The 26,692-nt window shown below is 51.6% G+C and overlaps 1 protein-coding gene across 2 annotated transcripts in view; it reads left to right on the forward strand.

The window, feature by feature from the left end:
* The window catches only part of LOC116956669 (guanylate-binding protein 6-like), a 49,562-nt gene that overhangs the window by 22,069 nt on the left and 801 nt on the right, over positions 1-26,692 (forward strand). Inside the window, exons 1-10 of one of the 2 annotated variants that reach the window (XM_032978446.2) lie at positions 16,372-16,474; positions 18,091-18,407; positions 19,595-19,722; positions 20,850-20,959; positions 21,733-21,985; positions 22,302-22,479; positions 22,857-23,137; positions 23,635-23,847; positions 25,418-25,520; positions 26,443-26,546. In XM_032978446.2, coding sequence (XP_032834337.1) covers positions 18,140-18,407; positions 19,595-19,722; positions 20,850-20,959; positions 21,733-21,985; positions 22,302-22,479; positions 22,857-23,137; positions 23,635-23,847; positions 25,418-25,520; positions 26,443-26,546 — 1,638 coding nt within the window. In that variant the 5' untranslated portion in view covers positions 16,372-16,474; positions 18,091-18,139. Of the gene's footprint in view, positions 1-16,371; positions 16,475-18,090; positions 18,408-19,594; positions 19,723-20,849; positions 20,960-21,732; positions 21,986-22,301; positions 22,480-22,856; positions 23,138-23,634; positions 23,848-25,417; positions 25,521-26,442; positions 26,547-26,692 lie in introns of those variants that run through there. The other variant, XM_076054652.1, reaches the window with a different exon arrangement.

Below are 26,692 nucleotides of genomic sequence, written 5' to 3' on the forward strand. Positions count from 1 at the left end.
GATCTCAACGCAGAACAATTGTTATGCGGAATTTCAGACAGAACCACAGTCACTTCTGCATTAATCAATTTTATTTTCTAACTAACTTTAACTTTAGAAAATGCACTCTCAATCTTGGAATTTCAACACCGTATCAACACAGTATCATCACTTCTGCGTTATTTCACTCTGGCCAAGGCACATATTGTTAACCCCACCGCGTAACGCGACCTCGGTTGGTGAGAGAGAGGGAGAGTCGTAAAAAAAACATGGAAATGCTACTCTAAGCAAAACCTTACCACAATATAATATGCAAATTCGTATACTTGAAAATTGCTCACAGTACCACAGGCGATGTTCATTCATTGATCCATAAGCAACCCTTATCACGTTGTTTCACTTTGGGTATTGGAACAGTTGAGTATTCTGTAGAGTACGCGAGTACGTGCGGCGATCAGTAACGAAAGGTACTTAAAGATTATATGACATTATTCATACGAAAATATCGTATAATTAAAGAGATGGCTTTGAGTAGGGTGTGCTGCGGGACGTGCTATCTCACGGGAGATTAATTAATTCGTGAACAAGATTGTATGATAAGGAAACAGGCTTAACATGATTTGTGAGCGTAGCTCCGTGGCGAAGGTGTCACTAATTAACCGTATTGATGAATCTATGGGCATTTATGCGATTAGAAGGACACTCACAAAATGAGGGAAAATAATTTGAGAGAAAAAAAATGCATTCATGTACTTATAAACGACGGATTGCTCCTCGGTCTGCCGCGATGCTCTCACGGTCATTGATGGTTTACGGACTTGAGGATTAGGCTTTTGTTCATGACCCGTGTATGTTTGAGTGATATGAATTTTTGAGTAGTCAGTGTTCGGAATTGATTCTTTGCGTCAAGCAGACGCCTGGTTTGCCGTGTAGTGGGGGGGGCAACGTGCATCATACGAATGGTAGATATCTTCTTCCACGGTGGTTGGTTCGGTTCGGCCCACTCTGGTCGATGTAGGTTGACAAGTTGACACGTTGTTGTAGTTGCGATGCCGCGTCGGTAAATGGCGCGGTTGTTGGCGAAGTTGCTTGGCGGCTGGCCCACGTTTCGCTCTTAGCGGGCACGGTGGTATGATCGGTAGATGGCGCTCGTCTGCTGGTCGCTGGCACGGTGTGTCACTGAGTGTTGACCACCGGTTGCGCTATCGGGCGCTGGCGATACACGTTCGTTGCGATGCGACTTTTGATGGTGCAACTCGCACCGCGTAGCCCCGTCGCTAAACAGCGAATATCGCCATTCTGGCGGGCTGTAGAGACCTCTTCTGCGTTGGTGGTGGTTGATCTTCTTTTGCAGGAATGAGTTGAGTTGGTCCGCTGGTCTTGGCCGCTGGCTGATGAGTTGAATTCAATGCTGGGGCGTCTCATTTTTATGTCAAAATTTCTCCCCTTAGCTCCTCCTTACAAGGCGGAGCTACCTTTGATCTAGCTGTGTGTCGGTGGTGGGGTTTGTGTGTCAGTGTGTATGTTTGTGTGTGTGTCCTTCATAACATGGTTCTGTTGGTCTTCCTCAAGCCATAAACCATCAAAAGAAACAGACGCTTCAATTCGCCTCGAAGGCGTCTCTCTGTCTACGTTATCCATCTGGAGGGATGGGCGAGTTTCTCCTTCGTATGACATTTCCCGACGCACAAAGGAATGGTTTTTAAAGTTCATAGCTTTTGGTACCGTACCACTCGCAGTTGGGACTCTGTCTGTGACTCCAGGTATCTGCTTTTTATTTTCACGAGGATGTGATGCTCTCTTGAGAGTATGCATATTCTCATCACGTGCTGCGGGAAGACAAAGACGGCCGGGAGGCTCTCTTTCTCTCTCTGGCTAGCCCTTAGTTTAAAGTTGCTCAAAATATCATTTGGTTTAATGGTCAGCAAGGTTTATGATTCACCCCGTTATCCTGGCCCTTACTCAGTTTTTATTCATTTTCGTCATTATGCGGGAGTTATCCTTGTTTATTCCGCCGTCTTGAGTTTAAGGTGTAAGTTCTTGACTGTTGGAATTCATCTCTTGGTGCTTACAAGGTTATGTAACGCCTAGATATACTGTAATTTAAGATGAATCACGTTAGCATTAAGGTTTGTGTGACAACATGTATGGTAAATTTTCTTTAATTAAAACTATGTTCACGGATGGCAGTTTCTAAAGATTTCTTACCGCCTGCGTAGTGGGGTGGGTTTTTTTTGTGTTTCTCCTTAAGCCCAGCGCATATGCTGTACATGGGCCAGATAAGGGTAATTACTTGCTCTGGGGTTAACTCCTGCTCTCTCGCGCTGTAGGAGACAAAGGTGGCCGGGAGGCTTTGGAACACAGTTTTATCCTGGTTTCGTAAGCTTGACCCGTTTTCTCATCCCTTCTGGATAGCCCGGGATTTTAACACTATGTCCTTATCATTTTGTTATGCTCTCTCAAGATTTGTGCTTTAACATTGCAGAAGTAAAATAACATTTAGTATCGAATTAAGAAATGGGTAATGATTCACTGATGTAGATTGTGCCTGGGTTTTTAATTATAGTAAGCATAAGGATCGATAATGTTAGCTGATTCTTGTCGAATTTTAATATTGTAACCGTTGTTTCAATAGCAAATAAGAGGGAGGTGTTTTTTTAAGCCTGTTTGTGTGCTCGGCGCCAGTTTGCTTAGGTTTCCAAGATGGAGTCCTGGAATTCCATTGGCGTAATTCCCCCCCCCCCCCCCCCCCCCCCGTCTTCCTTTGATTGGGTGTATTACTGTTTATTGCTCATCTCCTGGTGATCTGTTTTTACCCTGGATTTTCTGGTTTAATGGCCCTGTTACGATCGACATCTGGTTTTTGCTGGCTCTGGTTTACGTGTTTTTCATTATTTTTTCTTTATAAAAAATAATAATATATCGGCAAATATTCTTATGGATATTATTTGTGGAAAAAGGGCTGTATACAACATTTGCATGGCAGGAAATGTCGGGTACGCACCGACCATTATGCTCTGCAGTTCCTCCTTATGTTCAAGGAACCGCGGGGGCAGATGGCCCGATGGTTGGCGCAGTTGCAGGAGGTACAACCTGCAGATCGAGTACTGAGCGGGGCGGACGCACGCAAACGCGGACGCCTTGTCAAGGCGGCCCGTGGTGTGCGCCGAGACGAGGGCGGAAGAAGCCTGCCCGTGCTTCACGGGGGGACGTTGCCGACAGGCAACCCCCTCCCCTGAGAGTATGGTATGTGCCACAGAGACCCCTGCAGAAGGAGCTGGGGAACCGACGGACCACTCCACCCTGATCCAAGGGGACGTCGGCTTCCCGGGCCTGGACGAAGAGCAGCTGAGACAGACCCAGCAGCCGGACCTGGCGGTGGTGGCAGCGGCCCTAAGAGAGAAGAAGAGCGCCCCACCGGGACCCTGGAGTGGTTTTTATACCCGGTTGTGCGTGCAGAACGGGGTGGTGCGGGAGCTAACCGAAGATGGCCAGCCGGGGTGCATCTGTGTTCCCGCCCAGGTGTGACCCCAGCTGCTGAGACTGGTGCACGACCACCCGCTCGGGGGTCATGACGGGGACCGGCGCACTCGGGAGACCCTGCGTCACCAGTATCTCTGGCCCAAATTAGCACAAGACGTGGCTGCCTGGGTACAGGGCTGCCACGCGTGTCAGCAATGTGGATCGAAACCGGCGCGATATCAGGTACCACTGAGACCGTTCCACGTCAGTCGAACAAACCAGCTGGTTGGGATCGACCTGCAAGGGCCATTCCCGCAATCCCACCGGGGCAACCGATATATTCTTGTAGCAATAGAGTACTTCACACGCTATCCCGTATCGGTGGCCATCCCCGATAAGACGACCCTCATGGTAGTCCGAGCGTTCGTGGAACACTACGTACTGAAGCACGGGATCCCCGAAAAGGGTCATTACCGACCAAGGTAGTGAGTTCGAGGTTGAGCTGGTCTAGGCGCTGTGCCACGAGTTCGGAATCCAGAAGGACCGAACCACGCCATACCACCCCCAGGCGAACGGCATGGTGGAGCGGATGAACCAGACTCTAGCCGGGAAGCTTAAACGCATGGCGGCCGCAAATCAACAGGACTGGGACAAACACCTCCCCTACGCCCTGTTCACGTTCGCCACCACAGTACACATGTCCACGGGTCAGACCCCGTTCCTAATGATGTTTGGTCGCGAGTCTCGTCTACCCGCAGATCTGCTGTTCATTGTCCCCCCGCCGCAACGGGAGGAGGGGAGCCGCCCGGTGGAACACCTGATGGAGACTCTGCAAGGGGACCGGGCCTACCCGCAAGGAGAGGCCGCGCACCAGCGGCAAGAGCAGAGCGCCCGACCCCGTATGGAGCCCCCCTTCTACTCGGCGGGCTCACTCCTCGCGTCGGGGCCGGGCAGGTAGGGAAACTGACCACCTACTGGTGGGGACCCTGGACCGTGGGGCAACAGATCTCCCCCTGGACGGTGCTGATCCAGGGAGGAGAGAAGGGCTGGGAGATGGTGGTCAACGTCTGCCGACTAAAACCATGGAGAGCAGCTCCAGCGGGGGGGGGGGGGGGACCCCACCGTTCGAGTACCCCGAAATCCCGGGGTCCCCACGCCCCCCATACTCGGGGGCCTCGCACGGTATATGGGCCCCACGGGGCCCCGGGCCCCGAGGGGCCCCGGCCCAGGCCGGGGGGGGACGGGGACGACGGCCCTTAAACCATACCGCCTCTGAGTTCGTTCCCCAGCCCGCAGGTGCCGAGGACCGAGGAGGACCGTTGGAGTGGAGGAGACCACCGCCGGAACCCCGGGAGACAGAGCCACCACCCCCGAGGCCGGCCACAAGGATTGGACGAGTCCCGCGGACCCCGCAACGCTACCTCGTGGGGGCAACCCAGGCGAGGTGCTCCAGTCAACCCGGGACAGGGACTGGCACCTCGGGAGGCTATGTGATGCCACGACAGCGAAGCCGCTCCGCTGAGGCTGGGGCCGTCACTGTGCTGCTGCAGCAGAGAAGCCACCCGGCTTCCGTCACGGCGCTTTCCCCACCACCTCCCACATAAACACATACACACGCACCCACGTAGGGCCTCGTGGGGGTGGTCGCCTGCCTCTGAGTTTTTACCCGAGAGACCCCCTCGTGGGGGTGCTCCACGCTTTCTCAGGGCCAGGGAATTGGCAGAACCCCGCCCAGGCCGAATGGCACTGCGGCACCGTGGATTGACTTAAAATTACACGGCCACGGCGGACTATTGAGAACCACAGTGAGGAAACAGCCAAAAAGCACACACGGATCAGCAGGCAGGTGGGGGGTTCGGGCGGTACAGGAGGATGAGGACCTCTCAGCCGTGTACTCGGTTAAACAATGGGGGGGAGGGCGGGGCGTCAGAGGGGAGTCTGCCGATTGGATGAGGGGCCAGCGGGTCGGCGGCACGTAGGCTTTGAAGTTGAAGCATAAAAAGGGATGGAATTGGGAAGCTCGGTCTCTTTTTGCGTTCGGGGTGAACTGGACTGAGGGATCGGAGTAGTCATCTCCCTGCTACTCGAACGTCCGTGAGACGGGTCGTAGAGCAGCCGAGTCCAGTTTCCCAGCCAAAGCCACGTGCAGCCTCGCCTTTCCGCGGCTTCCTACACTTCGAGATCGGAGAGTGAGTACAGAGGGGAGAGGTAAGTCCGAGGAGAAAATCCCGTAGAGAGGTGAGTAGGGAGAGACTAGGCAAATTGAGCCCTAAATAGCCAGCGGATAGGACAGACCTGCCCTGCTGACCTGCACTAACACGAGTAGATTCATTCTAGTTAGACAGAGAATAAACCACCAGTAGACATTAAACCGTGTCGTGTTATCTCTGAGTACGGGGAGGGAGGGGAGTGCATGGTGTGGTGAGCCTGTGCGTTGTGTGGTGTCTGGTGTTTGCGCACGAGCGTATATTTTGCCCGCGCATGCATGTTCACCGTGCACGTTAACTTGGGAGCCTGTGCGTTGTGGTGCCCCGCGTGTTCTGCCTGCGTGGGCACTCTCGCCATTGCGCAGCTCGTGGTTGGCGTGTACGAGAAGGGCACCGCGGCATATTTGCGAGGTGGTTAGTGCAACTATTTAAATCATGCCCCGAGGAGCAGTAGCGAGGGGGGGAGAAGAGGAGAGCGGGGGGACACAGGAGAATGGGGAGACGGGGGGCAGCCACCCTAACAACTACACTGTCCACTACACTGTCCACTGCACACTACACTGCGCACTACACTGCGCACTACACTGTGCACTACACTGTGCACTACACTGCACACTACACGGCACACTACACCGCACACTACTATACACTACACTATAAACTACCAGGGGTCGGCAACCTATGGCTCGTGAGCCAGATGTGGCTCTTTTGATGACTGCATCTGGCTCCCAAATAAATCTTAGCTGACATTTCTTAACATGATAAGTAATGAATAATTCCGCTGACATTAAAGTAAAACAGTAGAGAATTCGGTGTTAAAATAACGTTTAAAATATAAAACATTCTCATGCATTTTAATCCATCCATCCATTTTCTACCGCTCCTGCTCAGGGTTGCAGGTGACTCAGCCAATCCCAGCTGTCCGACACCAAAACTCTATTTTTATTGGATAATGTGGTAGCCTACGGGTCGTTGTGAGGTCAAGAAGTAAACTTCCGTCCTTTTAACCAAATAGTCAGCTAGCTAATTTATGCAGAGCAAACCTTTTGATGAAGAAGATGGCGAAAATAAAAAAAGATGAGTACCGCACATTTCAGCACGAATGGACAGAAGAATTCGCCTTTGTGGAGAGAGTAGGTTCTGTGGTGTCTAATATGCAATGATAAAATTTCATCGATGAAACGGTCACATATAAAGCTGCACTTCGACACGCCATGGTACATTTGCATCGAAATATCCAGCGGGGGACAGCAGAAAGAAGGCATGCCAAGAGCTACTGTCCAGAGTGCAAGCTAGTCAGCAGCAACTCCGTGTATGGACCAGACAAGGTGACGGGAATTCGGATAGCTTTGCTGGTCCTTTAGCAATTGTGAGGAACGGAAAGCCATTCACAGATGGCGAGTATGCCTAAACATTCATGCTTGAGGTAGCGTTGCGGACCCCGCAACGCTACCTCGTGGGGGCAACCCAGGCGAGGTGCTCCAGTCAACCCGGGACAGGGACTGGCACCTCGGGAGGCTATGTGATGCCACGACAGCGAAGCCGCTCCGCTGAGGCTGGGGCCGTCACTGTGCTGCTGCAGCAGAGAAGCCACCCGGCTTCCGTCACGGCGCTTTCCCCACCACCTCCCACATAAACACATACACACGCACCCACGTAGGGCCTCGTGGGGGTGGTCGCCTGCCTCTGAGTTTTTACCCGAGAGACCCCCTCGTGGGGGTGCTCCACGCTTTCTCAGGGCCAGGGAATTGGCAGAACCCCGCCCAGGCCGAATGGCACTGCGGCACCGTGGATTGACTTAAAATTACACGGCCACGGCGGACTATTGAGAACCACAGTGAGGAAACAGCCAAAAAGCACACACGGATCAGCAGGCAGGTGGGGGGTTCGGGCGGTACAGGAGGATGAGGACCTCTCAGCCGTGTACTCGGTTAAACAATGGGGGGGAGGGCGGGGCGTCAGAGGGGAGTCTGCCGATTGGATGAGGGGCCAGCGGGTCGGCGGCACGTAGGCTTTGAAGTTGAAGCATAAAAAGGGATGGAATTGGGAAGCTCGGTCTCTTTTTGCGTTCGGGGTGAACTGGACTGAGGGATCGGAGTAGTCATCTCCCTGCTACTCGAACGTCCGTGAGACGGGTCGTAGAGCAGCCGAGTCCAGTTTCCCAGCCAAAGCCACGTGCAGCCTCGCCTTTCCGCGGCTTCCTACACTTCGAGATCGGAGAGTGAGTACAGAGGGGAGAGGTAAGTCCGAGGAGAAAATCCCGTAGAGAGGTGAGTAGGGAGAGACTAGGCAAATTGAGCCCTAAATAGCCAGCGGATAGGACAGACCTGCCCTGCTGACCTGCACTAACACGAGTAGATTCATTCTAGTTAGACAGAGAATAAACCACCAGTAGACATTAAACCGTGTCGTGTTATCTCTGAGTACGGGGAGGGAGGGGAGTGCATGGTGTGGTGAGCCTGTGCGTTGTGTGGTGTCTGGTGTTTGCGCACGAGCGTATATTTTGCCCGCGCATGCATGTTCACCGTGCACGTTAACTTGGGAGCCTGTGCGTTGTGGTGCCCCGCGTGTTCTGCCTGCGTGGGCACTCTCGCCATTGCGCAGCTCGTGGTTGGCGTGTACGAGAAGGGCACCGCGGCATATTTGCGAGGTGGTTAGTGCAACTATTTAAATCATGCCCCGAGGAGCAGTAGCGAGGGGGGGAGAAGAGGAGAGCGGGGGGACACAGGAGAATGGGGAGACGGGGGGCAGCCACCCTAACAACTACACTGTCCACTACACTGTCCACTGCACACTACACTGCGCACTACACTGCGCACTACACTGTGCACTACACTGTGCACTACACTGCACACTACACGGCACACTACACCGCACACTACTATACACTACACTATAAACTACCAGGGGTCGGCAACCTATGGCTCGTGAGCCAGATGTGGCTCTTTTGATGACTGCATCTGGCTCCCAAATAAATCTTAGCTGACATTTCTTAACATGATAAGTAATGAATAATTCCGCTGACATTAAAGTAAAACAGTAGAGAATTCGGTGTTAAAATAACGTTTAAAATATAAAACATTCTCATGCATTTTAATCCATCCATCCATTTTCTACCGCTCCTGCTCAGGGTTGCAGGTGACTCAGCCAATCCCAGCTGTCCGACACCAAAACTCTATTTTTATTGGATAATGTGGTAGCCTACGGGTCGTTGTGAGGTCAAGAAGTAAACTTCCGTCCTTTTAACCAAATAGTCAGCTAGCTAATTTATGCAGAGCAAACCTTTTGATGAAGAAGATGGCGAAAATAAAAAAAGATGAGTACCGCACATTTCAGCACGAATGGACAGAAGAATTCGCCTTTGTGGAGAGAGTAGGTTCTGTGGTGTCTAATATGCAATGATAAAATTTCATCGATGAAACGGTCACATATAAAGCTGCACTTCGACACGCCATGGTACATTTGCATCGAAATATCCAGCGGGGGACAGCAGAAAGAAGGCATGCCAAGAGCTACTGTCCAGAGTGCAAGCTAGTCAGCAGCAACTCCGTGTATGGACCAGACAAGGTGACGGGAATTCGGATAGCTTTGCTGGTCCTTTAGCAATTGTGAGGAACGGAAAGCCATTCACAGATGGCGAGTATGCCTAAACATTCATGCTTGATGTGGCCAACGAACTTTTTGACGACTTTTCGGATAAAGACAAGATAATAAAACGAATAAAGACATGCCTCTGTCAGCAAAAACTGTTCACGATCGTACCATAATGATGGCAAATCAAGTGGAGGAAACACAAGTGAAGGACATAAATGCAGCGCCATACTTTTCCCTCGCTTTGGATGAGTCAACAGACGCAAGTCATTTATTCCAGTTCAGTGTGATTGCAAGGTATGCTGCCGGTGACACACTGCGTGAGGAAAGTCTTGCTGTTTTGCCAAAGAAAGGGTCAACAAGAGGGGAGGATTTATTCAAGCCTTTCAATGAGTTCGCTAAAGAAAAAAATCTACCGATGGATAAGCTTATTTTGGTGTGTATTGATGGTGTTCCGTGTATGGTGGGGAAAAACAGGATTTGTAGCGCTTCGTCAACATGAAAAAAGACCAATCCTAAGTCTTCACTGCATTCTACATCAGGAGGCGCTTTGTGCTCAAATGTGTGGCGAGCAGCTTGGTGAGGTGATGTCACTGGTCATTCGGGTGGTCTACTTTATTGTTGCCCGAGCTTTAAATGATCGCCAGTTTTAAAACACTGATGGATGAAGTTGGGATTCATTATCCCGGTCTGCTTTTGCACAGCAATGTGCGTTGGTTGTCAAGAGGGAAGGTGCTCAGCCGTTTTGCGGCTTGCCTGAGCGAAATCCGGACTTTTCTTGAAATTAAAGATGTCGAGCATCCTGAGCTAGCTAACACTGAGTGGCTCCTGAAGTTTTACTATATTGTGGACATGACTGGACATCTGAACCAGCTCGATGTGAAAATGCAAGGCATTGGAAGTAGTCTTATCCCTTCAACAAGCAGTGTTTGCATTTGAAAACAAGCCGGAACTCTTCATCGCGGATATTGATACAGGTCGTTTACTGCACTTTGAAAAACTGAGAGAATTTAAAGATGCGTGCACAGCAAGTAACCCCGTTCAACATTTTGATCTCCAGCAGCTAGCTGGCTTCACATCTGATCTCCAGCAGTCATTCAAAGCAGTAGTGACTACACTTTACACTACTATACACTACACTATACCACTATACACTACACACTACACTACACACTACACTATACACTATACTATACACTACACTATACACTACACTCTACAATACACGCTACAATACACGCTACAATACACTATACACTACACGCTACAATACACACTACACTATCCACTACACTATACACTACACTATACACTACACTATACACTACACTATACACTACACTATACACTACACTATACACTATACTATACACTATACTATACACTACTATACACTACACTACTATACACTACAATATACACTACAATATACACTATTATACACTACACACTACACTACTATACACAACAATATACACTACAATATACATTACACTATTTTACACTACACTATACACTACACTATACATTACACTACTATACACTACATAACACTATACACACACTATTATACACAACACTATCCACTATTATACACTACACTATACACTACACTATACACTACACTATAATATACACTACACTTTTATACACTACAATATACACTACACTATTATACACTACACTATACACTACACTATTATACACTCCACTATACACTACACTTATACACTACACTACTATACACTTCAATATACACTACACGATACACTACACTATACACTACATAACACTATACACTACACTACACACTACACTATTATGTACTACACTGTACACTATACTACTATTACACACAATACTATACACTACACTATTATACACTCCACTATACACAACACTATACACTACACTATTATACACTACACTACTATACACTACACTATAGACTACACCATACACTACATAACACTATACACTACACTATTACACACAACACTGTACACTACACTATTATACACTCCACCACGACACTACATTTAAAACTAGTTTCGTTTGATTCGGTGTTTGTGTTTAGTTTGTTGTCCTTTCCGCGCACCTCCGATTAGCACGGTTGGCTACGTACGGTACCAAAGAAGTTCAACATACACACAGATTGTGGATTACGCGCAAAGTAGCTGCTGAGTCAGAGACAATTCCTTCAATGCTCACAAAATATTTACTACTACTAAATTACAAACATACTGCTGGCACATTGCATTGTGGGTAACCCTGTTGTAGTGACGTCAATGCCGGAGCCATCTATTGGAACCGTTCGTGGGCCTCCCCTAGGTCGACTCGGCCTCTAAACGAGTACCCGGCGAGGTGCGTAAACAGCGCCACTTAGGGAGACAAAGGCGGCCGGGTGTGGTTGTTGGCCACCGACCCCATCGCGTGCCACAGTGCCGGTGACCTCCGTAGGTGCTGCTCACTCGCAGCAGTTCCCTTTTAAATCAGCCTGTCAAGCCCCATGGCTCTCTCCCAGTGCCCGATTACCCTCGGAGAAAAAGTAGCAACAAAGCCTCCGGGCCCCGCACTTTCAAGGGCCCTGCGCTAAACGCTTTCAAGCTATCAATTCCGGTTCGGTGATTCTGCACTTGCTCTATTACTATAGTACTGTACCGCCTTCGACTTTTACGAACGGCCGGGTGTTTAAGGTTCGCGATGTGTCGTATTATCTGGGCTGTGTAGCAAATAAAAAAATACAATTACTTTACTGTGCAAGTTAAAAATTGTGTGTTTTAATATAACAAAAAAATATATTCAGGGTCCATAATAAAGGTTTTTGGGTGAGATTGCGTTATCTTTAAATGCGTCGTAACCCTCCACCACCCGACACGGCCAATCAGCAAAAAAGTGTCACGTTGATAGTTCACTACTTTAGCCCACCGGTGTGTTGAAGAGTGAATCCACAACATTTACAGTTTGAGTACTGTGAAGTTTCGCTGGTAATTACATCCAGCATCATCGGGCAATTCGCCAGAATGGGAAAGCCCTCACTTGCTCTCGGTCTTAAATAGAGCAGCAGGGTGACGTCATCATTTAACTCATTCAGGGTCCCTTTATAACAGATGCTACAGGCCCCGCACGAGCTTCATCCGGCACCGTAGTCTCCCCGCGAGTCCTTGAATCTCCCAGCCGATCAAGCAACCCCGCAAATGGCAACGCGTGGGGGTTGAAGAAACACGGTCAGAGAGTTCCCATTCATCCAGCAGTGGATTGGCGCCGCCTCGCAGCGAATGCCTCGAACACCACCGACTCCCACGCTGCCCCCAGGGGTGAATTGTAGCCCGCGCGATAGGGGCCGTCCATAAATGACGTCACGCACCTGGGGGGGGGAGGGGGGTCAGACATTTGTGACGATGTGTGACGAGGGGGGGGGGGTGAGAAATGTGACGTCACATCAACATGCGCAACTTTAAATAAATACAGACAACACGTTCTACTTAATTAAATAGACTCTTTAATAAATCTTTTCTCCTCCAACATCAGAGTGCAGCGCCATATTAAATACGCACTACATCGACAATAGTTTAAAGCGATTTGAAGCATGATTTATTTTGGGGGGGGGGGGCAGAGCTTTGTGACGTCATATTTGAGGGGGGGTTCTGACTTTTTGTGACGCCGTGTGACGAGGGGGGGGGGGGTCAGAAATCGTCCAAAATCGCGTGACATAATTTATGGACGGCCCCATAGCCCCCACGGCCGAGTCCCCATTGCGAATTAAATCACGAGGGGCACGTGCAGCGGTCACGAGGCGCACGTGCCACGGTCACGTGATTACCAATTCGTAACAATGGCCGGCTGGCGACCAATCAATGATCAGACACCACTTTCACTCCTCCCGTGGCGTGAAATTGTCTTGGTATTGGTTGAGCCTTAACGGTTGGTTTAATTTTCACCAATATATTGCATAGAACTCTGACGTTTGTTTAACTGTTGGCTATATATATTACATTATTGGCATAATACATAAGTATTATGTGTGTATTAAGTAATTATGTATTTAGTTTGTGGTGCCAAAGGAAGTTCAACAAACACAAAGAGACCCACAGGCACCCAGACCCATAGACACACACAGAGACCCACAGAGACACAGACACAGACACAGACAAAGACAAAGACAAAGATCCCTATATAGCCTTAACAGACTGTAGGGGCAAGTGCTGTTAACGAGCACCTATGAAGGCCGGAACGGTACACGAAGGGGTGGGTGGCCAACACCACGCCCGACCGCCTTTGTCTCCCTAGTGGCAATGTTTACACACCGCACCAGGTACTCATTTGAGGCTGAGTCGACCTAGGGGAGGCCCGGAACCGGTTCAGATAATCGTCACTGGTGTTGGCTGTGAGCGGGAATCGAACCTGGGTCGCCAGGTTCATAGCGCAGCGCGCTAACCGCTACACTATCGCTCCCCACTCATAGAGACACACAGAGACCCACAGGCACCCAGACCCATAGACACACACAGAGACCCACAGAGACACAGCCACTCATAGAGACACACAGAGACCCACAGGCACCCAGACCCACAGACACCCACAGAGACCCACAGAGACACAGACACTCATAAAGACCCACAGAGACCCAGACACTCATAGAGACCCACAGAGACCCACAGAGACCCAGACACTCATAGAGACCCACATAGACCCACAGAGACCCAGACACTCATAGAGACCCACAGAGACCCAGACACTCATAGAGACCCACTTAGACCCAGACACTCATAGAGACCCACATAGACCCACAGAGACACAGACACTCATAGAAACCCACAGAGACCAACAGAGACCCAGACACTCATAGAGACCCACATAGACCCACAGAGACACAGCCACTCATAGAGACACGCAGAGACCCAACAGGCACCCAGACCCATAGACACCCACAGAGACACAGACTCATAGACACACACAGAGACCAACAGGCACCCAGACCCATACACACACACAGGGACCCACAGGCACCCAGACTCATAGACACCCACAGAGACCCACAGAGACACAGACACTCATAGAGACCCACAGAGACCCACAGAGACACAGACACTCATAGACACACACAGAGACCCAACAGGCACCCAGACCCATAGACACCCACAGAGACCCACAGTCACCAGGAGTGGTTCAAACAAAGCCTGACTGCTGATGAGACACTGCATGTTGAAACCAATCCTTGCTTACAAACATCCGTGCAGCTCACCAGGGTTGGTTCAAACAAAGCCTGTCGCTGCTGATGAGACACGACATGTTGAAACCAATCCTTGCTTACAAACATCCGTGCAGTTCACCAGGATTGGTTCAAACAAAGCCTAACTGCTGATGAGACACGACATGTTGAAACCAATCATTGCTTACAAACATCCGTGCAGCTCACCAGGATTAGTTCAAACAAAGCCTGGCAGGTTTTTTCTTTGTGTTGATATTAAGATGCACTCCCAGAATCGCCACGGATTAAACACTGGACCCTATGGGAGCCTGTGTGTCGCTGTGAGTCTACGTCTCTGTGTGAGTCTACGTGTCGCTGTGAGTCTGAGTGTCTTTATGAGTCATAAAGACACACTAATTCATTGGGGACACTATGCGAGTCAGTGTCTTTCTACAAGTCTGTGTCTCTCTGTGTGAGTGTGTGGTGTCACTCTGTGTGAGTCTTTGGTGTCTCTCTGTGTGAGTTTGTATCTCGCTGTGTGTCTGTCTCTCTGCGTCTCTCTGTGTGAGTCTGTGCCTCTCTGTGTGAATCTGTGTCTCTCTGTGTGAGTCTGTGTCTCTCTGTGCGAGTCTGTGTCTCTCTGTGTGAGTGTGTGTCTGCCCGTGTGAGTTTGTGTCTCTTTGTATGAGTCTGTGTCTACCTGTGTGAGTCTGTGTCTCTCTGTGTGAGTCTGTGTCTCTCTGTGTGAGTCTGTGTCTCTCTGTGTGTCTGTGTCTCTCTGTGTGAGTCTGTGTCTCTCTGTGTGCGTCTGTGTCTTTCTCTGTGTCATTCTGTCTGTCTGTCTCTCTCTGTATGAGTTTGTATCTCGCTGTGTGTCTGTCTCTCTCTGTGTCTCTCTGTGTGAGTCTGTGTCTCTGTGAGTCTGCGTCTCTATGTCTGTGTCTCTTTGTGTGCGTCTGTGTCTCTCTGTGTGAGTCTGTGTCTCTCTGTGTGAGTCTGTGTCTCTCTGTGCGAGTCTGTGTCTCTTTGTATGAGTCTGTGTCTCCCTGTGTGAGTCTGTGTCACTCTGTGTGAGTCTGTGTCTCTCTGTGTCCGTCTGTGTCTCTCTCTGTGTCATTCTGTGTGTCTGTGTCTCTCTGTATGAGTTTGTATCTTGCTGTGTGTCTGTCTCTCTTTGTGTCTCTCTGTGTGAGTCTGTGTCTCTGTGAGTCTGCGTCTCCATGTGTGTGTCTCTCTGTGTGAGTCTGTGTCTCTCTGTGTGTCTGCGTCTCTCTGTGTGTCTGTGTCTCTCTGTGTGTCTGTGTCTCTCTGTGTGAGTCTATGTCTCTATGTCTGTGTCTCGCTGTGTGTCTGTCTTTCTCTGTGTCTCTCTGTGTGAGTCTGTGTCTCTCTGTGAGTCTGTGTCCCTCTGTATGAGTCTGCGTCTGTGTCTCTCTCTGTGTCTGTGTCTCTGTGTGAGTCTGTCTCTCTCTGTGTCTCTCTGTGTCTGTGTCTCTCTCTGTGTCTGTGTTTCTTTGTGTCTGTGTCTCTCTGTGTCTCTCTGTGTCTGTGTCTCTCCGTGTGAGTCTGTGTATTTGTGTGTCTGTGTCTCTCTGTGTGAGTCTGTCTCTCTGTGTGAGTCTTTCTCTCTGTGTCTCTGTGTGTCTGTGCCTCTCTGTGTGAGTCTGTCTCTCTGTGTCTGTGTCTCTGTGTGAGTCTGTCTCTCTGTGTCTCTGTGTGAGTCTGTCTCTCTCTGTATCTGTGTCTCTCTGTGTGAGTCTGTCTCTCTGTGTCTGTGTCTCTGTGTGAGTCTGTGTCTCTGTCCACGGATTTCTCCACGAGTCGATGGATCTCCAACCAATCAGAAATGAACGATAAAGAGGCGAATTGCACGCTTAAGATATTCAGAATTGGATTTGATTACCTGCTCATATAGGGACTTCCGCCGGATGTATATGGGGGGGGGAGGGCCGCTGCTGATTGGTTTGCCCGCCTATTAATAGAACTCCGCCCACGCGGCGAGCTTGTTAGCGGTGTTGACCACGTGGGGGAGAGGCATCTGCAGGTGAGCGGCACCCGGGCTGCCGTGGCGTCGATTTGGTGTCCGATATAAGCCGATTCTGGGCGATGTTGACGTCCGTGTGAATATCGGTCCGTGTAGCTCGGGGTGTGAGTGTCGTGTAGCGGGTTGGTGCTGCTACCCAAGGCCGTAGCCGTGGAGGGGGTCTGGGGGTTCTTCCCCCCCACCCCCCCCACCAGAAAAAAAAAATCAAAATTTGAAAATGAATTTGCTGCTTTAAATATTTAAAAATCACTAACACATAGGATGGACTTTTTATATATTTTTTACAATGTCTAAAATAGTGTATTGTATTACATTGCTCTGTTTTTTACTTTTTTACCCTTGTGTCATTGTATGAGATGGCAGAGATTCGGGTTTGATAAAGTACAACCATAACCAAAATCGTATAAATAGAAATCTATTTTATAGCAGTATATGGGGGGGTGGGGGGGGAGAGGGGGGATGTGTCGTCCCCCCCCCCCCCCCCCTATACATTTAGTGCTGTAGGTGGCTCTCCGATCTTTGCAACAACAAAAAAACCGCAGCCCACGACCGGCTCTGCAGTTGGTAGTTGCCTCCTTTTGCAATGTACAGCGTCTTAAAAAAATGTTAACAGGTATATGGGACTTTTTTGTGGAAAAAGAACGAATAATACAGTACGAGCATGATAACAAATCGGTGACGTGCGGCCAATAGATGGGGAGGCACTGGCTAGTGTCGGAGCCAGATTCACTCACTTAGGGGTGTGTGCGGCCTCGCTTAGGGGTGTGAGGCAGATGTGATAGCTGCCTCTCCTGGTGTTTTTTCATTGCAGTTTCATGACGAGACCAGCGAGCCTCAATATATTTATACACATACGTGAAATAAGTTACCTGGAGTATGTAAGGCAAGGACATGAAATGAAGGGGTCTACAAACATTACATTGGTGACATAGAGAGACGGTAACAGGCACGCGCTTATTTCCCGCGCTCCATCCAGTTACTGAGGGATTGCGCAATCAGAGGGGAGGCTGAGCTCGTTGCTGCCTCACCTCTCGTCTCTTCCTGTATTTGCAGCGGAGCTCTGCATATTTGGCGATTTGACTAAAAATGATTGGAATCGTACAGAAATGACATTTGTAAACAAATCGATGGAAAAATCGTATCTACTTAACTTTTTGTAACGGCTATTTTCATTGGAGAATGACAGGTGAGGCTCTTCCTACCCCTGCCTCCCCTGACTGCACATCCCTGTAATAATGTACGTTAATAGCTTCAAAGTCTCCGCTTGTTCGCCATCATTGTCAACACGCCTGGAATCTTCTCCAGGTGGTCTCCAGAGCCTGGAGGCGGCACATTTCTCGTGCTATTGTTGCAAATTTTCAGAAGTGTTCACTTTTTTAAGCACCCTGTATAATTGATGCCTTTATCTCCGTGAAATGGCTATCCACAGCCGCTACTGCTGCTCCCTTAATTGTTACCAAAACTGCGTTAAGTGTTTGTTGTACTTGTGATGCTCAGAAACCTGATTTTTTTTTCATGGTGGTTATTGGGGGGGGGGGGGGGGGCAAGGCATCCACCCCACCCATGCTCGCCACCACAACCGGGCTGGTTGACGTGTAATCTAATTCCATTGCAAGCGAGTGACCCAACAGGACGAGAAGGACCCGCGAGAGACCCTTGTCCACGATGGCGTTTGGACGCACGCGGCGGGGGCTGAACTGGGACCCGCCGTCTCGCCCCACGCTCCTCGGCAGCCCCAGCGACGAGACGTACTTGCCGCCGCAGCTCGTCCCCTTCATCCGCCCCGACGACCACGGGAAGCTCTTCGTCTGCCCGGAGGCGTCCCGCCTGCTCGCTGACGTCACGGCCCCCATCGTGGTGTGCGCCGTGGGGGGCAGCTACCGGGGCGGCAAGGACTTCCTCGTCAACCTCTTCGCGGGTGTCAAGGACCCAGGTGCGTGTTGGGGGGGGGGGTAGAGGGAGTGCCCACCTGCCTTAGTCTGGCGCTATGAGCAGAGAAATGCCCCGGTGATTGACGCTGGACCCCTATGGGAGTGTAGGTCGTGAACGCTGTATTTGCAGTTTGCATGCGTTTCCCCGTAGTCGCGTGACTTTTTTCCCCGGCTCCTGTTCCCCTGCACGCTTTAGAATCCATATCGTGCGTTTGGCGTATTTGGCAGCTGTTTTAAATTTCAATACGATAAGCCACCTTGGTTGAGCAACGATCTTTTGCGATGGCCAGGCGGCTTCTAAAAAATGAGCCGTGTGGCGGCTGTATGGGGCCTTGCCGGGTGACGTAAATGTCCGTTCAGTTTAAATCCAGGTTGGAGGCTGCAATGCAGAGGTCTCAATGTCTGTGGCCTCTGCTGTAGATAAGAGCCGTTGCCTGCAACGCCGCACAATTATAGCGTAGACTCTCGATTATTATCGGCATGCGGATTAACTGCCGTGCACTTTCGATTTTGAACGTAATGTAATCGTTTGTGGATTTTACCGAAAGCTCAAATGGATCATCTAAAATCAGTTGCGCACCATTGTTCTTAGAAGTGTTTATTGCAGGTTACACGGTGCTTAAACCATGTAATTATTTCTCCAGTCTGAAATCTGCGTGATTGCCACGACAGTACAGTAGTTGCCATTTAATAATCAATCGAAAGCGTCAGTTGTGAATCAATGTAAGGTTTTTTTGTGCTCATTTTAAGTTTATGAAACGGGCAGATAAACTTTGCTCCTAATACTGGTAGGAACGAAGTTGTAAACTGAGTGTACCAGCCTGCAATAGATTAATGTGTCCGTCCGTCCATCCCCTTTCAATACTTTAACGAAGTGAAAAATTCCAATGTTCCTACCAGCCCACCCTGCAGGGACCTGTTATGTTTTTAGCATAGATCCGCGGACAATGAATAGTTTAGACTTTTCCGTGGCTGTACTCGCCATGGATTAGCGTGGATAATAAATTTCTACTGCGTTCGTTTTAAGACCGCTGCGTTATTGGCGAAGGCGCAAGCCCTTTTGCTACAGTGTAGCTCTCTAAATCCCTTCGTCTCTAGAGAGCAACGTGGAGCTGACGTTTGGCTCCCATTGGATCCGTCGCCCCCTAGATGCTGCTGAGGTTTCCCAATAGTGAAACTTTTTTTGCAGGCTTCGCGATTGGGCCTGCGTCTCTGCACGACACCAAAGGGATCTGGATCTGGGTGAAGCCCCTTCCCGTGCCGTCTGACGGAGCGATTTTGGTGATGGATGTCGAGAGGCTGGACGGTCTGAACAAGGTGAGGGAGCATGGATGGTTTGTCGGGTCTCTCGCTAATCTACGTGCTTGGCTACCGACTGGGTCGGTTGCTCGCTCATGCACTGTTGGTCACTCGTTCCACAGCCACTGGCTCGGTCACTTGCACCACAGCCATCGACTCGGTCGGTCATTCAGTCGCTCGCAGCCACCGAATCACCCGGGTTGGGTTTCTGTCGTCGCTCGCTCTGTTAGATGCCACTCTTGCTCACCACTGGGGGGTGCAAGTGGGTATCTTGTTCTCCTTAAAGGCATTTAAATAGCGCCTTTTTAAATAAGGCTTTTTGTACAGAATTTAACAACGGTACAACTTACGGATGTTAATGGTGGTGAATTTGTGAAGTGACTTTCGTGGCGAAATTGAGTCAATGATGATTGGATTGAAATGAATGGGGTTAGTGAGTGATAGCCATATAATAAATTATTCTTATTCTGACGGTCCGTGATGACGAGTGGATTCAATGAGTGCTCTGTGAGAAAATGAAGGGCGGCCTTTACCCAGTTCCGTTCTGCTCTAATGACGCCAATTGGCCAACGGGATGCAACGCGATCGAGCGAACGGCAGTGACGTGGCAGCGCCGGGTAGTAGTCGGTGGCGGTTGACTGCATAGCGTCATCGTCGTCATAATGGCATTGGGCGTTGGGGTGCTGCTGGATGCGTCTAGACCAGTGTTTCTTAACCTGGGGGTGCATGATGTGGTGGATATGAAGGCGGGGTGGGGGGAGTAGTGGGTTGACAAGTGAGTTTCGAGGCGAGGAGCGTGAAGGCGACTGCTTAATGTGGAGGGTGAAGTTTGTTCTGGTGATGGGGGCTGAGGATGAAGACGGCATGGATTGAGAGCACAGAGGGCGAAGGCGACACCGTAGAGACATGAAGCGAGGCACGGTGGTGGGGGCAAGACCCACAAAGGGATTTTGCAGAGACCAGGGTGAGGAATGATTTTCGGCGCTTTCTCGAACTGTCATCGTCAAGGGCACTTGATGAATGCTAATTGTGAATTACGATTACTTTGAACGGGCAACTGTAGTAACAACACCCAGGGAGGAGGGTGCATTTGCGCTGGCTGCCCCCACCCCCGCCCGCATATCATGCCAGGTTGTTGTTGCCAGGAGGAGCCCGAGCTGGACAACTACCTGATGCTTATCGCGATGCTGCTGTGCGCCGAGTTCGTTTGGAGCACCGCAAATTCGCCGAGCAAGGACTCCATGGAGCACCTGCGGTATCCTCCCGGTGTGGCCGCCACGGACGCTTGCACAAAGACCAAGATCCCCCGTATAAGCCATAATAGACTAATCTTGATTTGAAGCTTTCGTGACTGCAGGAATCCATACTCTTTGGTTATTTCGGTAAGGTATAAAATGAATCGCGACGTTTCGGGCACAACACAACAACAAGCGTCCGCCATCAGGTGGGAAAACCTCATGACGGACGCTTGTGTTGCGCCCGAAATGTCGATTTATTTTATTCCACAATAGACTTTTGGGGCAAGTGCTATTGGCGAGTAGCACCTACGAAGGCCAGAACGGCACACGAAGGGGTGGGTGGCCAACAACCACGCCCGGCCGCCTTTGTCTCTCCTCAGTGGTTATGGTTTTTTTTACGTACCGGGTACTCGTGTGATGCCGAGTCGACCTAGGGGAGGCCCAGAACCGGTTCAGATAATCGTCACTGGTGTCGGCCGTGAGCGGGAATCGAACCCCCGGGTCGCCGGGTTCGTAGAGCTGACCGCTACACACGCGCGTTGATCTGCCCATGTTGTAGCTTTCCACGCCCGGGGCAAAGTGCTGTTGGCGAGCGCCTCGTGATTTAAAAATTGTAAAAAAAATAAAAATTTTTTGCCAGGTAAGGCCCCACTGAGCTGCTATGCCCCCTTATGCAATCGTTGCAATCTGTCCCCCCTCCGTGCATTCCTTACAATCTTTGCGCCTCGGCTCCTTGCAATGGCTGCCCTCATGCTGCTTGCACTCCTTGACCCTCCTGTCCGCGCCCGAGGTTCCTGGACGAGCTGCCACGCTTTGTGGTGCTGCCCGACTACTCGCCGCCCCCCCCCGTCTTCGTGGACCGCTTCGGCGAGGGCAGCCCCCTGCCGGGCTTCTCGGTGGCCCTCTGGGACTTCCGCCCACAGCCAAACTCCTCCAACGATGTTCTGGATCGGGGCCTGCGGACGCGCAGGGAGGGCACCGAGGACTTCACCCGCGACTTCAACCGCAGGCGCGAGCTCTTCTCTGCTCACTTCCCTGTGGGGGTGAGTGGCGTGTGTGTGTGGGGCCGAGCTGTGTGTGGGGAGTGGGTAGTGTTTAGCGCTGCGCTATGAACCTGGCGGCTCGCGTTCGAATCCCCGCTTGCGGCCATCGCCACCAGTGACTATTATCTAAACTGGTCCTGGGCCTCTCCTAGGTCGACTCGGTCTCAAATGAGTACCCGGTGTGGTGTGGAAACATCGCCACTGGGGAGACAAAGGCGGTCGGGCGTGGTGCTGGCCACCCACGCCCTCGTGTGCCGTTCCGGCCTTCGTAGGTGCTCTCTTAACGGCACTTTCCCTGACACCCCCCCCCTCCCAGCGCCGCCACTGCTTTGGCTTGCCAATCCCGGTGCAGCCGGACCGACTTCCCGACTCTGAGCGCCTGGCCGAGAGCCAGGTGGAGGTGGCTCTGCACTACGCCGTCTCCTCGCTGGCTCATCACGTGCTGCAGGCCAACACCACCAAGCGCGTGCAGGGGGCAGCCCTCTCGGGCTCGCGTGAGTGACGCCAGGCGGGAACGCACCTGCGGGGTGCGCCAGGGAGTCCGTGGGTTCCATCCCGACCCTGACGACGCTGCTGCTGCTGCTGTATTATTTGGAGTCTGTGTCTCTCCTTTCCATGGTCGCGTGGATTTTCTCCCGGGTCCCCTCCCACATTTTTAAAATCGACATTGCCACGTGTTTTGTGGTGTTTGGCTGCTGCCATAAATTTCCATGATGATGCTAAGCCACCACCTCGTTGAGCGGTAATCATTTGTGATGGCCAGGTCGCTTCTTAAAAATGCAACTTGTTGGACTTTGCCTGATAACAGTTTAATGCTGTGGTGCTGTGGCTCGCCCTGACATGTGGCTCTTCCCCCCCCCACCGACCGCAGTTTTCACGATGTTGGCCGAGCAGCTGTGCGAGTTCCAGCGCGCTGGCTCCCCGCTCTGCATCGAGTCCGCGACGGCAGTCGTCTGCGACGTCCACAACAGCGCCGTGTGCCTCGAGGCGGTGGAGCTCTACCGCCGCCGCATGGCTACGGCGATGCGCCGGCTACCGCTGCTCATCACGCAGGTGGACGAGCGCCACGCCAAGGCGGTGGGCGAGGCCCTGGAAGCCTTCGCCTCGCGCAGAGTCCTCGACAAGGACGGGGTGCATGCCATGAGACTCGTGGTGAGCGGGGGTGTGGTGACTTGTTGGGGCGAGTGGACTCGCTAAAGTGTGTACTCTTGAACGTGTGGCTACCAGAGTTCAACTCCTGCTTGGTTTGTCGCTGGCTGTGAATGCAGCTTCGCCCATTTTGTCCTACTCAAAAGTTCTCTGCTGCGCCGTTTGAGGTTGGCGCTCCGCATGCGGCGGCTGTGCACTTGGACGTGGTGCAAGCGACGTGTCCTGTGCACGCCGCGTGACGACAAGCGGCAGTCTCCTGCGGGTTCCACTTTGTGTGCCGCCTTTGGAGGCTGTTGCCGCCTTTTGGAGGCTGTTGCCGACTACAACGTTTCCCTGCCACTTGCGCGGCAGACCGGTTTGTCCGTGAGCTGCAACCAACCCGGTCTGCTGCGGCGTAGGAGGCGTTCTCATTTCGCTCGCAGATTTGAAATGACGGCAAGTAACGTTGTTGTTGCTCGTCAATGATCTTCAACGATTTCTGTGCCACCGCCTCCACCCAGGATCTCATAGCGGTAGCTCGACGTGAGATCGTGCAGGAGGCTGACGAGGCGTCCGGAAAGAGGTGCCGCCAGCGCCTGGTGGAGCTGTACGCCGGCGTGAAGCGCAAGAACGAGCAGGAGGCGTTCAGCACGCCGGGAGGCCACGCCGTCTACCAGAGCCTCATGGACGACCTGGTGCTCCAGTACTGCGAGACGCCAGGGCTGGGCGACGAGGTGACTTTGGAGGTCGCGTGACGAAGATGAGAACGCGGTGGCAGCTTTGGTTGTGCGTCGTACCTGATGTCTAAAATTCGGTAGCGGTTGGTGCTACGAAGCCAGCAACCTCGGGTTCGATTCCCGCTTGCGGCCAACACCGGTGACGATTAATTAATCTGTACCACTCCTGGGCCTCCCCTAGGTCAACTCGGCCCCAAATGAGTGCCTGGGGGAGACGAAGGCAGTCAGGCGTAGTGCTGGCGATCCCCACCCCTTGGTGTACCGTTCCAGCCTTCATAGGTGCTCGCTAAGAGCACTTGCCTCAACCAATGCTAGAGGCTACACGGGGGGTCTTTGTCTTTGCCCTGCGATTTGTGCCACAAATGAATACCCTGGGTGTAATGCATGTAAAAAAAAAAATCGCCACTGGGGAAGACAAAGGCGGCCGGGCGTGGGGCTGATCACCCACCCCCTCGTGTGTGCTGTTCTGGCCCTCATAGGTGCTGCTACTCGCTAACGGCACTTGCCCCAAGTCTAAGGCTGTACAGGGGATCTTTGGCTATAGTACGCGGTTCCATGAGCACCGCGTGGTAGGTTGAGAGAATAGCAGTATGGAGTGGCCTATAAAGTGGTGTTTTTATTATGGCGAGATACCGTGCAAAGTCGTTCTGGGGGGATGAGAAAATAAAAGGTTTTTACCCTTGCTGGCAATAAAACGGTAGTTGCGTAGAGATGTTCAAATCAACGGATACTGTACTGCATTAACCATGTGCGATACATGTGGCGAACATGCTCTAATGATAAATAATGTCAGCGTTGAAACGGGATTGGCATACACCCAGAGCTGCGGCGTTCTGTATGGAGTAGTCTCGCCGCCATTGCTAGACCAGATTGCCCAAAATACAAATGCAATGCGCGTATTTTGGCGTGAGCAACCCGAGCTACAAGTGAGCCCTCATGTGAGCTGGTCCATGAGTACGGCTGACTGAGGTGGGACTGCCTGCAATTTTGTTTTTGAAATTCCTAATGCCGATCTTGGTGCCGGGTAATCGCCGTGTTTTAATACTGGCCAAAGGCCCCGCTAAGCGGTACCGTGTACTAGAACCACTGCTTGGTCTAGTACGGAGTTCCGTGTGGGTACCAGAGCATTGCTAATCATGTAGTCGCTGTGTCGCCATGGTACCGTGAGTAACCGTATCCCCCCCCCCTCCCCGATGCCTCTTCGTGCAACTTGGTCGGGAGGTGGGGGGGGGGAGTAGTGGGTTAAGCAAAGCACTTGCTGGAGCTTCACCTATTGCCACGTGACCCTGGAGTTGGTTGACGCGCAAAGTCGGTTGAGACCATTACATTTATGACCCCAATGAAGCTTGACCTGTTAAAGAAAAGCACTGAGTTTTGAACCTTTGTCAGCCGCGACATCGCATCGTGTTCTTGTACGAACTTTCGCTCGTACGCAGACAACCGTGCTAATCGATTCCGTGGGTCGTCCCTTTCGCAGCGTGCGTTCCCGAAGTGCTGACGCACCCTCCATGTGTGTGCAAGATTGATTATTTGCCTGGCTTGTGCTGTGTGTGTGAACTCTGCACAGATGGATAGAATCCTGTCCCTATTCCTGAACGAGAAGGCGGAGGATGGCCGGGTGATTTTCATTGTGGACAAGATCGTTACTGCCATGGAAGAGGAGAAACGAAGTGAGGGGGGGGGGGGGAGCACACGGCACTCTGACACCACTAACGCATAAAGACAAAGCTCCTCCCCACTACCCCCGTGTAGCCTGTAACAGACTGTTGGGCAAGTGCTGTTGACGAGGTAGCACCCCAGTGAAGGCCAGCGCTGACAGTACTCGTAAAGGACGCTGCTGCTAGTCATGTTGGAGGCAGTCGCCCTCCAGCAACAACGGAGGGGGCAGACGAGCGCCGCTCGCAACAACGAGCAACTTGCCTGGCAGATAAAACGCAGTTTTGCACTGTAGGGGGTGCTGGTGGTGCATCGGCCGGTCATCTCGGTCAGTCGAGCAGTGGCACCTGCTGGGTCTGTCCCGGGACCTCCTGCCGGCATCTGTGAGAATTTGACACTTCACGTGACCTCCAGGTGCACCAGGCCTGGCACGGGCGCTGTGGTGACGTTACCACCACGTGATGGTGAATGGCGGCTGTTGTTGGAGCGCTTTGTGTGCATTTACTTCGCACGAAAAACCAAACGCAAAGTAGTTGTAAAAATAAATCGGCTTGTCAATCCTAGTTTTAAAAAATGCACGGACCACCTTTGTCTCTCCAGAGTTCATGTTTTTACACTGCACCCCAGGTACTAAATTTAAGGCCGAGCCGACCTAGGTGCGGCCCCTGGGTATTGCGGTTCGGTTAATGGTCTCCGGTGGGGGTTGGTGGTGGTGTTGACCGAGAGCCGTAATGGAGATCTCGCGGCAACTCTCACGGGTGGAGGCTCGTGCCGACGGTGGAGCCAGCGGATCCGAATCTCTTAGACTCCGGAGAAGTCCTGAGCTTGTGAAGAATTCTTTTAAACTTCCAGATCCCCCCCCCCCCCCCAGGTAAGTAGGCGGCCTGCAGGGCAGCGCATTTTTAGCTTCTTCCCCCCCACCATCTCCCCCCGCAGAAAAGGCGGTGGAGGAGAGGGAGATGGCTGAGCGGCAGCGGCGTCTGGAGGAGAAAAGTCGGGAGCAGGAGCTGCACATCTCCAACCTGAGACACAAGCTGGAGGTGAGGGGGTGAATGGGAGGGGGAGGGGGTGGAGGATGAGTGGGGGGGGGGTAGGGAGAGTTTGGAACAGGAGCTGAACATCTCCAACCTGAGACAAGCTGGAGGTGAGGGGGGAAGAGGTGGAAAGGGTTAGAGTGGGATGTGGG

Source organism: Petromyzon marinus, chromosome 66 (assembly GCF_048934315.1).
Source record: "Petromyzon marinus isolate PM22_M1 ecotype Great Lakes invasive population chromosome 66, UKy_Petmar_22M1.pri1.0, whole genome shotgun sequence".
Lineage (NCBI taxonomy): Eukaryota > Metazoa > Chordata > Hyperoartia > Petromyzontiformes > Petromyzontidae > Petromyzon > Petromyzon marinus.